The sequence below is a fragment of the Sorex fumeus genome, unplaced genomic scaffold, assembly GCF_029834395.1.
Source record: "Sorex fumeus unplaced genomic scaffold, SorFum_2.1 ptg000107l, whole genome shotgun sequence".
Classification (NCBI taxonomy): domain Eukaryota; kingdom Metazoa; phylum Chordata; class Mammalia; order Eulipotyphla; family Soricidae; genus Sorex; species Sorex fumeus.
In genome coordinates, this window is record NW_026606164.1 from 1,769,836 (window position 1) to 1,782,433 (window position 12,598).

Below are 12,598 nucleotides of genomic sequence, written 5' to 3' on the forward strand. Positions count from 1 at the left end.
GCCACTGGCGTGCGTCTGGCAGGGCAGGGCGGGGGCACGAGAGAGCCGGCGAGAGCGCTCCCTAAAGCGGACCCCTCCTCGGACCGGAGACAGAGACCCACTTCACCTCCGGGAGGTGGCTGGGAGGCGGGTGGCAGATGACATGGGAGGGTCGGACGAGGAGAAGTTCTGGCTCGTCGGAAGAACAAGCGGTCTGAACGCTCAAGGCACTTTAGAATCTGCATTTGGGTCCTGTGTGACTTATAATTCACAGAAGAATTTGGGGATAAAAAAGCAACCAAAAAGAGAGAAAATTTAGGGCTGGAGCGACAGAGAGCAAGCGGGTAGGGTAGGGTGTTTGCCTCGCATGAGGTTGACCGGGTTCGATTCCCAGCTTCCCATAGGGCCCCTGAGCACCACCAGGAGTAATTCCTGAGTGCAGAGCCAGGAGTATCCCCTGTGCGTCACCGGGTGTGACCCAAAAAGAAAGAAAAATTTAAGTGCAAATTGTGTTGCCAGAGACCTAGTCACACGTGACACAGGAAGCTCCTGGGAGCTACCAGGGCCCAGACACGGGCAGGTCCAGGGTGAGTCCTGGCGTGGAGAAGTCACCACACCATCTCACTGCACCACCCCCAGCTCGGCGCAGAGGCCAGACCAGCCCCGCTGTGACGTCACCAACCTGGCTCCCACTCAGCCCCGGTGCCACCCACTCCACGGCTCTGGGCTCAGGGGGATGCTCAGGCCACTCGGCCTGGCCTGGTACGTGCGTAGGCACCGGGGCCCCGTGGACGGGTGTGGGCCTTCGACTCCTTGTGCAGGAAGCAAACCCGCGTCCAACACAGCTGATGCCAGCCCCGGGGTGTCCAGAACAGAGGTCCCGTGTGCCTGAGAGAATGCGCTGGCTGCCGGGCCCCTCCAGGTGGCGTCTGGAAAGCCGTGGGAAGGGACACGAGGAGAGGGGAGCTGCACGAGGCATGTTCAGTGGCCGAGCCCCAGGGAGAAGGAAGGTAGTGCCGGAGCGCCGAGCGAGAGGGGACCCTGGGGTGGGCGGGGGTCCCAGAGCTGGAGCACCGGACCTGACACCCAGCCACGAATACTCTCATTCGGCAACTCTCGGTGGTTCGATTTGAAAAGCATCTTCAAATGGCACTTAGGAAGGAGCCAGCAGAGCTTGTGCAGGAGACACGGCCGGCAGGGAGCGAGGCCCCAGGAGCCTCCCCGAGCCCAGGGGGGCCCCCGCCCACGCAGGGCGGCTGCAGCCAGCGCCTGCCTGGGAGGACCCCGGGGCACGCCCTGGGCCCATCCCCGAGCCCTCTGCCGGGGCGTCCGGACCCACATTCCCAGGGTCCGGCTCAGGACCGTTCTCTGTCCTCGGCCGTCTTGAAATCAAAGGCTCCATTCGAAAGAGTCAACAGAGGCGCCACCAGCAACTCGACCGTCTGCATGTCCCATAATACCGAACGGCAGCTTTTCTTTCGGTCCAGAAATGTGCTTTTTCAAGACTGTGAAAGGCCTCTATGAATCTGTTTAGCGTTCTTCTTTCTTTTCATCTATTCAGCGCCGCTGGGCAGAACACGGCACGCAGGGCGTGTGGGCGCTGGCGAGGCCCCGAGGTCCACTGTACCCTAATGCGCCCCGTAATCCTGTTTGAACAGCTGGGCCCAAGCATTTGTTCGCCGCATTCTAATTGTTCATCTTGCTTTTTTCTTCTCCTCGGTTATCTCTATGGCAAACTGCTCGGGAATTTAATTTGTTGATCTTCAAAAAGTAAATTTTGACATTAATGTTTTCTTTGTATTAAAACTATACTCAGCATGTAATTTTCTTTCAGAAAATCGGCATCTCACGCTAGTGACGACTAATCTTCGCAGCGCGCACGGAGGCCCAGAGATGAGAAAGGGACGGCCGAGCGTCTGCATCTTAGGGAAATCCCTTCTCGCTGTCCTAATGCCGAGGAAACACTTAGCTGCACATCAGGCCGGCAAAGGGTCTGCCTGGGGCCGCCCAGCTTAGCGCCCGCTGCAGCTGCGGGGACAATGGGGCGGGCGCACAAAGGGGAGACCCGCGCGGCGGCGCCGGGATCGCCCACCGGCACGGGGACGCGCGTCTCCCTGCGGCCTGGGCTTCTCGGGAGAGCGGCCGGGAAGGCCCCGCCCGCGGCCCGGCTGGCTGGCCGACTCCTGGCCAGGAGGGACTCAGGGCGTCTTGTCGGGAGCGGCCCGGCCAGCCGAGCATGCCGGGAGCCACGTCTGAGAGAGCACCGGCCAACGCACGGAGCACTGACCAATAGCAGCCGTGCCCTCGCGCGCGGGAAGGCCCAGACCCGCGCCTGTGACGGTGAAGAGATGATCGAATGTGCCTCCAGCTGAAGTGCTCAGACAAGGGGACACAGAGGAAGGGAAAAGCAGATGTCCCCCCTGGGCTGCAGGACTCGGCGCCAACGGGGCCCCGGTGGGGGTCCCGGGTGGGGCATCTCAACAGTGGGGACCCCTTTCAGAAGGCAAAGTGGCTTCGCAGAAGGCTCAGACTTTCAGGTTTTGACCCACATTCTAAACCGTATCGCTAAAAACGTTTATACTCCAAGAGTCGGTTCTACTTTCTTCAGACATTTCGCTAGTTTGTGCCAGCAGTTTCCTGCCCGGAGGCCGGGCAGCTCCGAGGGTGGTTTGGGGGCCTCTGCCCTGCAGGCTCAGCCCGCGGCTCCCGAGAGCCGGACAGTGACAGGAGGCCCCAGGCGGGCAGCGGCCCGTCGTGACTCACCCAGGGTCCTGGACATCACGGGCAGCGCAGAGCTGAGCACCAGGATGGACACGCAGTTCCCGATGATCTGCGGGGAGCAGGGGGACAGGGCGGTCACCCCGTGGGAAGGCGGGGACACGAGTGCCGCCGTGCCGGCTCCCCCTCGGGATGGTGCTCATGAGCGCCGAGTCTCGTGGGAGCCTCGAGGCAGCGCCTCACCCCCACGCGGCGTCCGCACCGTGGGAGCGGCCGCCTGAACCCCGCGCGGGCGAGCGGCAGGGCAGCCACTCGGGTCCCTCCACGCAAGGCCAGACTCGGCTCGAGCGACACCCCGACCCTCCGGGTCAGGACAGCGTCCGGCACCTACTGCTCTTCGCCGGACGAGGGGCGCCAGGAGACCCCCTGCCCGCCCCCACGAGGAGCCGAATTCCCCGAGCCCCCCCCGACTCGCGTGCGGCCAGGACACGGCGGAGGCCCTCACCTTGGTCATGGTCGTGTCGTCCTTCCTGGGCATGAAGCTCCCGAAGACGCGGAGGCTGTAGAAGCCGACCACCGAGGACACCATCAGGTAGCCGCCAGCGTCAAGGGCCACGGCGAGAGCAGGCCCGGCCCCGCCCACACGCCCCCAAAGGATACAAAATCAAGATGATCTCCAGCGCGGCCCCCACGAAACCGAAGGCAGAAAGAGACGCACGTCCGATCCCCGGGCCCTGTGGGGGACACGCTTCAGCACACGCTGTGCACGCGTGGCATCCCTAGTGGCCTCGGGCTGGGGGCAGGCGCCCCGACTCCTCCCGCTGCCCACCTGGGATCAGCCCTCCCCCGGGATCTCAGAGGCGTCTCAGAACCACGTGTGTGCTGGGGGCCCCCCCCCCCCCGGGGCCAGAGGACAGGAGGGACCCGCACACGCCTCCCCCACCGGGCCTGGGAGCCGAGTCCCACGGTGGGGCCTGACGGGCCTCCTAAGGCAGCGCGGACGTGGCCCCAGCACCAGCTTGGTCAAGACCCAGCCATGCCCACCACCCAGGGAACGGGAGCCCAGAGGGGCGTGCCTGTGACAGGGCGAAGGGCCTCCCTCCTGCAGGGGCCAGACCGAGCCCGGGACTGACAGGTCCACGCCACACTGGGCTCGGGGCCGGGCTGGCAGAAGCACAGCTGTGCGCATCCCGGGCCGCCGTGGGCAAGGACGGGGCACGGAGGAGGGGCAGTGCCCACCGGGGCCAGCCCCCACGTGGGTCCCACTGGACAGCTCTCGGGACAGGGACATGGACATGGAGACGTCTCTGGAGACGCCCCTCCCCGGGGCTAGACTCGGGACAAGGGCCCCAGAGGCCCCAGGCCCGAGTCTCCGGACACTCAGGTGCACGGGGAGGGCTGCCCACACAGGCATGCCGAAGGGGGTCTCCGTGGACCAGCGCAGCCCACGTGAGGGGGCTCCTGGGCCCATGGAACAGACCCTGCATGCGTGTGCGCTCCTGCCCACACAGACACACATGCACGAAACGTTCACACATGCACGTGCTCATGCCTGCGTGAGAACACATGCACTAACACGCGTGCACAGTCACACAGACGTGCACTCAGAGGCACACAGACATGCGTGCACACGCGTGCACTCCCTTGCGGGCACACAGGCACACACGTGACACGGCACAGGTGACACTGCCCTCGGGGGAGCGCGGGTGCCGCCCCTCTTACCCGGGACCCCTTGGGCATGGCGGTCTCGTCCACCAGCAGGCACAGGATGTTGCAGGCCACCAGCAGGACCGAAATGGCCTGCAAGGCAAACGGGCATCAGCTCTGCCCCGGACAGACGGGCGCTCAGCCCCCCGGGCAGGAGGGAAGACCACACTGCAGGAAAGGGAGGACCGCAGAGGAGGGAGGACCGCGCCGCAGAGGGAGACCGCGCTGCAGGGGCCGCTCGCTGGCTTGCTGGGCCGGCCCTGAGTGGACGCCAGGGTGGCCCCGGCCCTGAGTGGACGCCAGGGTGGCCCCGGCCCTGCTCTCCCTTCCCGGTGGCCCCGAGACGGGTCCAGGCACTCGGGGGGCCGCGGCAGCGGGCGGGCGCTCACCGTCTCGATGAGCAGCAGCACCATGACGGCGGGGTACACCAGGTTCCTCTCCCAGGCCGACGCCTTCTTCCGCCGCTCTGCCGGGGCCAGACAGGCAGGGGTTGAGGCCCGCTCGGCGCAGTCGGGCCGTCTCTCTCGGGGGCTCCGCGCCACCCCGGGGGCCACAGGGCTCACTCGGCCAGCACCCGGGTCAGTCCTGGCCAACCCTCTGTGGTGCCGGGGACCGTGCCCGGGCCACCCCGTGCCAGCCAAGCGGCCCGCCCACTCGGAGCTGCATGCCCCGGCCGCAGAGTCTGCCGAGAGCTGGGATCTGGTTTTAGAATCGAGGGTTCAATTCTCTCTCTCAGCATGAAAGTCAGCTTTGAAACGGGCCGGCACTGTCGCAGCAGCTTTGAACGCCCGCTCTGCCCACTCTCACCTGAACCCCGCAGAGACAGCCGCCTGCTCCGACTCTCCAGGGCCCAGCGAGGCAGCTCGGGAGCCTGCAACAGGGCCCAGCCAGACGCGGGTGGTACCAGCCCACGCGGGAGCCCAGAGGGGACGGCGGGGCGGGAACGGCTGCCGGGACCACCGACCTTCCTCCCACTCCCCACCAGCCTCTGCCTCCTGCCTCGGGCTCCTGACAGCGATGGCTCCGCCCGCGTCCAGGCGTGTGCAGCCGAGGCACCGGGTCCCCGGGGCTGGCCCTGGCCTCACACAGCAGAGGGCAGCAGTGGCCGCTCGGAGAGGGAAGGGCCGCCCTGCCAGAGGGAACTTGGGCTGAGGCCGCAGAGAAGGTGGACTGGCAGGGGGCAGGCCTGCCCGCCCTAAGGGCCCGTCCACGGGGGAGCGAAGGGGACACCACCCGAAGGTTGGCGTCTGCGCCGCCACGGCCAGATGCCCGCCACAGCCCCGGGAAGGCAGACGGGGTGCGGCACAGAGAGAAAGGAGGCAGGAGGCACCAGGCGGGTGCAGACAAACAATCGGGTGGAAACCCCGAGACCGGGAACCACCACAGAAATCTCAGAGTTTTCGTTTGTTTCCGTTTTTGTGTTTATTTTGATCCATTAGGTCAGACCCAACCGTGCTCAGGGCTTACTCCTGTCTCCGTGCCCAGGGGTCGCTCCTGGCGGGGCTTGGGGGGCTGATTGTGGTGCCAGGGATCAACCCTGGTCAGTCGCATGCAAGGCAAGTGCCCTCCCTGCTGTCCCATCGCTCTGGCCCCCTTAAAAATGGTATTTAATTTCCCCTTCAAAATGGTATTTCTGAGATGCCGTGATTCACGAAGACGCTCCAGGCAAGGCCGGGCCTGTGCCTCAGCTGACGGGGGGCCAGGACTCACACCCCCAAAGGAGGAGGGCAGCACACGGGGTGAAAGGTGAAAGGCCACAGGGGGCCCTGAGTGCCCTGGGCCAGGCCGCCAGAACGCCCCTCCCCCCAGACAGCACTCTGATAACGCCCCGGTGAAGAGCAACGGTCTCCACACGCTTCCCTCTAAGGAAACTTGTTTGGAGCACTTTCAGCGGCTTTTCATAACAAACAACACAAAATGGATTATTCAGTTCTGCTTTGGGGCGGGGGTTGGGGTTCCGGATGGAAACAACTGAAATACAGTGGTGGGACTGGTGGTGGGTTCGAGTATTAAATGTAACCAGATACTGTGAACTGCTTTATAAAAGTAAAATAAAAAAAAAAAGAAAAGACAGAGCTCTGAATTCTGCAACAGAGGTTTCCAGCTGGACGCGAGTGTCCGAGGCCACGGGCCGGCGTGGAGTCGCCGAAACGCAGCCAAGCGCAGGCTGAGCAGGGTGAGGGGGCTGTCGCTGCGGGCCCAGGCCCCAGCCCCAACCGTGACAGCCACGGGAAGGTGAGATGTGGGAGGGGGAGGGGGAGGGGACCGAGGAAGAGGATGGAGGGCAGCAGTGGGAGCGTCCCACCTCTCCAGGGCCGGGCCACTGGAGGACCCAGCCTTGGGCTGTTTAAGAGCCGCAAGTCCTGGAGGTGTCCAGCAGGGGCAGGACCGGTCAGAGCCCAGTGCAGCCCGCACCGCCCGCCTGTCCCAAAGAGGCGCCGTGGGCTGTGGAGGGGGCCGGGAGGGGAGAGTCAGGTACAAGAGACCAAGCACTGGACAGGGAGGTGGCCGAGAGCCTGGTGCTGGGCACGGGCCACTCACAGGGACACGGGGGAGCAGGGCTGAGACGGACAGACCCCACAGCGCTAGGAGCTGATGAGACGGGGAGGGCACGGGCGGGCACGGCCACACACGGCGTGCCCACAGCCAAGGTGCCCACATCCAGCTGAGCCCAGCGGGACGGGCCCGGGCAGGGCTTGAGGAGCAGAGCCGGGCCCGGCCACCGACAAAGCACCCGCCGAGACTGCCTTCCGAAAAGTGGATGGTCACACGAGGTACACGAGGCGGCCGTCACAGAGAGACGGGAGGGCGGGCGGGGCCAGCTGCCCGAGGTGGAGGGAGGGCAGGAAGAGACGTTCCCCGAGCAGGAGACCGGGGTCCGAGGCCCAGGATAGCGAGACCCTCCCCCCAAATGCAGAGTGTCGGGGCTTTCCAGTGAAGCTGGTGGGAACAGCAGCATCTCTTAACCTTTTCGATATTTCAGGCCAAGAAAAGTCCCCAAGGAGAAACCAGGGCCGACACACGTGCCCAGCAAAGAGACACGGTACCTAGTTTTGTCTTCAGCGTCTTTACGTTTTCAAGCTCTTGTTCCAGCTCCGCTACACTGTATCCCACGGACGAGGACAGTCCTGTGGAAAAGAGGAATCTGAGAGGGACCGAACAGGAGGGGGGACCCTCACATCCCACGGACATGCGGAACCGCCCTCCGGCCCTGACCGCCGTGAGAGAGTCCACCACCTCAGAACCTGGCGCGTGCTTGGTTGACCCCGACCACCGGCTCCCGCTGACCAGACACAGCGGCTGGACATTCCGACCCCAGAGCGAGGGCGGGGGGCGAGAGAGCAGTTCCTGCCATCGAGGCAGACTGGGGGCTGGAGCACTGCAGGGCTGAGGCCCGGGTGCGCGCAGCTCCGTGACCGAGCATCTCACCGTGACCCCGTTCAAAGAAACGGATCCCACGAAGACCCCTCCTGACACACCTCGCACTCCACTCGCCAGGCGGCGCCCAGCCCGGCCTCCACGTCCCCACGCTGACACCTCGCCTGCACGGCAGAGGGGCTCACGGCTCAGGGCGCTCTGCCCGCCGTCAGGAGATTCGTTTTGAACGTGCACAACGCACACAGTCCTGTTACTCCTGCCGACAGTGCTCCAAACGCACACCGCTGGGCGTGGGCCTTGCGCCTGACGCCCACAGGGCAGTGAAAGGCCACTCCTCGTCCAGCAGCCCGCCGGAGAGGACCGCCACCACCCACACTCCACCGGCTCATGTTCTCAGCACCCCCGGACTCCGGGCCGTGCGTCCCCGGGGCTGGGCACCTGGCCTGCTGCTCTGCCCCACGGACCTTCCCTATCTGCAGTGTCCACGTACTCCTGGCGGGCACAATCCCTGCGGCACTGCCCGTGTGTCCTCACTCCTCCTGCGCTCAGTGCCGTCCACTCGGTTTCCCCCTGCGGCTCTGGGCCCCCCTTCGCCTCTCCGCTGTCTTCACAGGGTGGAGCGTGTGTCTGACCAGCACCTACCAGGGGTTTAAGCTGCACACACCCCTCACCACTCTGAACATTGGGTACCAACTCTGCCGGGCCGGCGACCGAGAAGGAATCCCACATAGGACCCAGCCGGCAGTGTCCGGCCAGAGAGGGAAGGAGCGAGTGGCCGGGGCCCAAGTCAGGCAGGAGACACGGTGGCCAGAGCGGAGGGGCCACGTCCCCCCGGGAGAGCGGAGGGCTATGAGGGGGCCCAGCAGCTGCATCCCACCAGCCTGAGAGGAGTCCAGGAGGGGTGGGTGGCTGTACTCCAGCGCACAGCAGGAAGAGGGCCAGCAGCCATGGGGAGACGCCCTCCTGCCTCTCTGAGAATGCGGCTCAGGCCCCCTGCCCATGGGTGCCACCAGGTTCCTGCCCCGCTGTGCCCTGGAGGGCGGCTTGGGAAACCAGCCCGGATCACAGCTCCCTCCCTGCCCCAGAGTGACAAGGGGTCCGGCACCTGGCAGACCCCAGAGCAGCTCATGGCACGGGCAACAGCCTCTGGCCAGACCCTGGTCCCAGAGGCGTCCAGGGAAGCCCAGTCCCACCCCTCCTCCCCACCGGAGACGCCTCCTCAGACTGCCCAGTGCACTGGCCAGACAGTGGACACGCGTCGTGCCTCCTGGTGAGACGCACCCACGTGGACTCCGCCGGGTGCCCTGGCGGGGGACAGCGCTGGTCACGGGTCCCAGACCCCTCTCGGCTGTGGAGGGCAGCCGGGTGCCCCGGCCTCTGCCCCGGCCCGAGGCCACACACCTGCCCACGCCCACTGCCCCACGTGGCCCCCAACCGGGCACCCCTGCGTCTGCTCTGCCGGCCGCCGGGGTTCCCTGCCCGCTCGAACATCTGTCTCGGGCTGGGGACAGGCTCCGACTCTGCCTGCAGGACTGGGTGTCCCCGGACAGGGAGAGCTGGACACCTCACTGCCCAGCTCGGGCCTCTGGGGGAGGTGAGTCCAGTGCCCGTCTCAGGACGTCCATGCGTGCCTGAGCCCACACTGTGGGGAGAGCGGGAGGCCACGCGCGGGCCTGTCGAGGGTGTTGCCGCGGGGAGGGGGCACCCGGGGGTGCGGGGCTCAGCACCGAGGCCAGTCTTCCAGCCAAAGTCCACACCAGGCACCCGGGACTGGCCCTGCATCCCCCCACGAGTGTGGCCGAGGGCTAGCCCCACGGCCTCTCAGCTCTGGGCCGCGACTCCCAGGCCAAGCTCACTGGCCCTGTCCACCTGTGAGCAAGTCAGGCCCCAAGGCCCTGCCCACGGCCTGCAGGGCGCAGAGAGCACGGCAGGACCCTGACTCCAGAGACATCCCGGAGAAGCGTCTCCTCGCGGCCCTACTGCAAGCTGCATCTGGAACATTCCATGGCGGCATGTCTAGTCACCAAGTCAAATCTGTAGACAAAACCTGTTCGGGCTAGTTGTGAAAAATGGAAAGGGATTCTCCAAGAAAACCACAAAGCAGCTCATTTAAGGTCAATTTAACGGTATTATTCTGTTTTTCTTCCAGCTTCGACATAAGATTTCGCTACCTCAAAGGAAATGGAAAGAGTATCTATTTGCACTCCCCTGGGTGATTGGCAGCTCAGGGGCAATTAGTCCAGAATTACACTGTCACTAGCGCGCAATAAAAACACCTCCTTTCATCTCGCAGCGCGGCGGGAATACCTTCAGAGCGGCCACTTTGATCACCTAAGTATTTTTGATCCTGCCCCACCCGTCTCTGTGGATTCAGGAAAACTCATGGCTGGAGGCAACTCTTCCCGGCTTTATTCTTACACCGAAAGCCAGCGCGGCCGAGCAGCCCGCTCCCGGGAGAGCAGGCCTTCCCAGGGCCCGGTCCCCCGCCACGGCCGGGAGAGCCAGATGCGCGGCACCTGGCCCGGCTCCGCACGCGGCAGGCCCGGGAGCCACGTGTCGGCGGGAGACACCCAGCTGGCGAGGGCGTGGGACCCGGTTTCGCCCAGCGCCTGTGGCGAGGAGACGCCGGTGTAAACACGGCTGGCTTTCATGGGCCCGGTTAGCAGGAGCCCCGTGGCTGCGGGCTGCGATGCCCTCACGCGCCCGGCCCCCGGGGGCGCTGTCCCACGGTCAGGGGCTGGGCGGGTCCTGACGGTCTGTGGGGCCACGCCCGGGGCCAGAGCCCGGGCAACACCCCCAGCCCCACCGAGTGCCCGCAGCACACAGACGCACAGGAGCGAGGGGCCAGGGCCAGGACCCCCTCAGCCAGGCCTGCGACGCGGCTGAGCGTGGACGGGAGAAACCCACCAACACCCACCCCGAGTAACCCCAGCCGGCAGAAGACACAGTCAGCATGAGGTGCAGGGTATGAAGGTCCAATTCGGCTTCTTTTTCTCTTTTAGATGCAAGTCATCAGTGAAGCTTAAGCTAAAGGCATTTGTAAGACCATTCCCCAAGGGGCTGGAGTGATAGCACCGGGGGGAGGGTGTTTGCCTTGCACGCGGCCGACCCGGGTTCGATTCCCAGCATCCCATAGGGTCCCAGGAGTAACCCAAAAAGCAAAAAAAAAAAAAACCCATTTCCCGAACTTTCTGTCCCTTCCCACCACAGCGCCAGCCTGGCAAGGAGGCCGCCCACGGTTCTGACTCGGTCTCTGCAGGCAGAGTCCGCTGTTGGCTGAGCCCCCCGACTGCAGACACGCGATTTGCGGCCCGTCCCTCTGCTCTCTGGAGCCCCCGTCCTCTGGGCGGCGGGAAGCGTCGCCCCAGGCCCCGCTGCCCTGCCAGGGCCCGAGTCACGGTCAGAGACTCCTCGGGTCGGCTCGGGAGGCCAGAGCGCGGCACCTGCGGGCAAGTGGGCGCCAGGCCAAGAGGCCCACCCGGGACTCGAGTGGCCCAGGCCCCCACCCACCCGGGACGTCCCTTCAGCCACACCCACGGCGAGCAGTGCTCTGGAGCAAGGCGCCGCGGGGAAACGACGCGGAGCTGAGCCGAGCCCGCAGGAGGCGGCCAGGGGCACCGGGCCCTCGTGCCCAGCGCCGCGCCAACCCCCGGCCCGGACAGCTCCCCGGGGGCCCGGCCGCCCACCGCCCAGGGCTGACAGGACAAGGGCCGTGGCGGCCACCCCGCGGCGCACACGTGTGGACCGGCCCACCCTCCGCCCCAGAGCTGCGCATCCCCGAGCCCCTGGAAAGGCTCCTGTGGGAGATTAGGATCAAGTGGGGAAGTAATTGCTGCCCAAAGTGATACGCGCCTTATCGCAGAGATGAAAATACCACCTAACAAAACTGAATGGAATCATTAAGTTCAAAGCCGGCAATATTCTAAAATAAATTACATTCAAAGAACTGTGAAGGTTTTGAACTTAAACAACAAAAAATAATTCCTATTCATTATGGCACTTCTAAAGGCACCCAGTACCCCCATGGGCTATACACACAAGAAAGCTAATTATTTCAATTAATGCTGCTGCATTACTTAAACATTTAAACATGCTAATGACCTGCAGCCCTCCTCACCCTGGGAAGGGATTACAAAAGGCTTTCTGCCACAATTAAAGTAATGGGACTTTCTGTTGGACAGAGCTTCGGGAGGGAGGAGGAGGAGGAGGAAGAGGAGGAGGAAGAAGGGGAGAAGGAAGAGGAAGAGGAGGAAGGGGAGAAGGAAAAGGAGGAGGAGGAGGAAGAGGAGGAGGAGGAGGAAGAAGGGGAGAAGGAGGGAGAGGAGGAGGAGGAGGAAAAGGAGGAAGAGGAGGAGGAGGAAGAGGAGGAGGAGGAGGAAGATGAGGAGGAGGAGGAAAAGGAGGAAGAGGAGGAGGAAGAAGGGGAGAAGGAAGAGGAAGAGGAGGAAGGGGAGAAGGAAGAGGAGGAGGAGGAGGAGGAGGAGGAGGAAGGGGAGAAGGAGGGAGAGGAGGGAGGAAGAGGAGGAGGAGGAGGAAGAAGGGGAGAAGGAAGAGGAAGAGGAGGAGGAGGAAGAGGAGGAGGAGGAAGAGGAGGAAGGGGGGAGGAGGAAGAGGAGGAGGAGGAGGAGGAAGGGGAGGAGAAGAGAAGGAGGAAGAAGAGGAGGAGGAGGGGGAGGAGGAAGAGGAAGAGGAGGAGGAGGAGGGGGGAGGAGGAAGAGGAGGAGGAGGAGGGGGGAGGAGGTGGAGGAAGGAGAGAAGGAGGAAGAGGAGGAGGAAGAGGAAGAGGAGGAGGAGGAAAAGGGGGAGGAGAAGGAGG

The 12,598-nt window shown here is 64.6% G+C and overlaps 1 protein-coding gene across 3 annotated transcripts in view; it reads right to left on the bottom strand.

Annotated features, from left to right (window-relative positions):
- The window catches only part of LMBR1 (limb development membrane protein 1), a 232,682-nt gene that overhangs the window by 25,081 nt on the left and 195,003 nt on the right, over window positions 1-12,598 (bottom strand). For all 3 annotated transcript variants that reach the window (XM_056134843.1, XM_056134845.1, XM_056134844.1), the window contains 6 exons: window positions 7,452-7,532; window positions 4,794-4,870; window positions 4,420-4,497; window positions 3,358-3,431; window positions 3,203-3,293; window positions 2,743-2,809 (listed from right to left, as the gene is read on the bottom strand). In XM_056134843.1, the coding sequence (XP_055990818.1) occupies window positions 2,743-2,809; window positions 3,203-3,293; window positions 3,358-3,431; window positions 4,420-4,497; window positions 4,794-4,870; window positions 7,452-7,532 (468 nt within the window). The remainder of the gene's footprint in view (window positions 1-2,742; window positions 2,810-3,202; window positions 3,294-3,357; window positions 3,432-4,419; window positions 4,498-4,793; window positions 4,871-7,451; window positions 7,533-12,598) is intronic.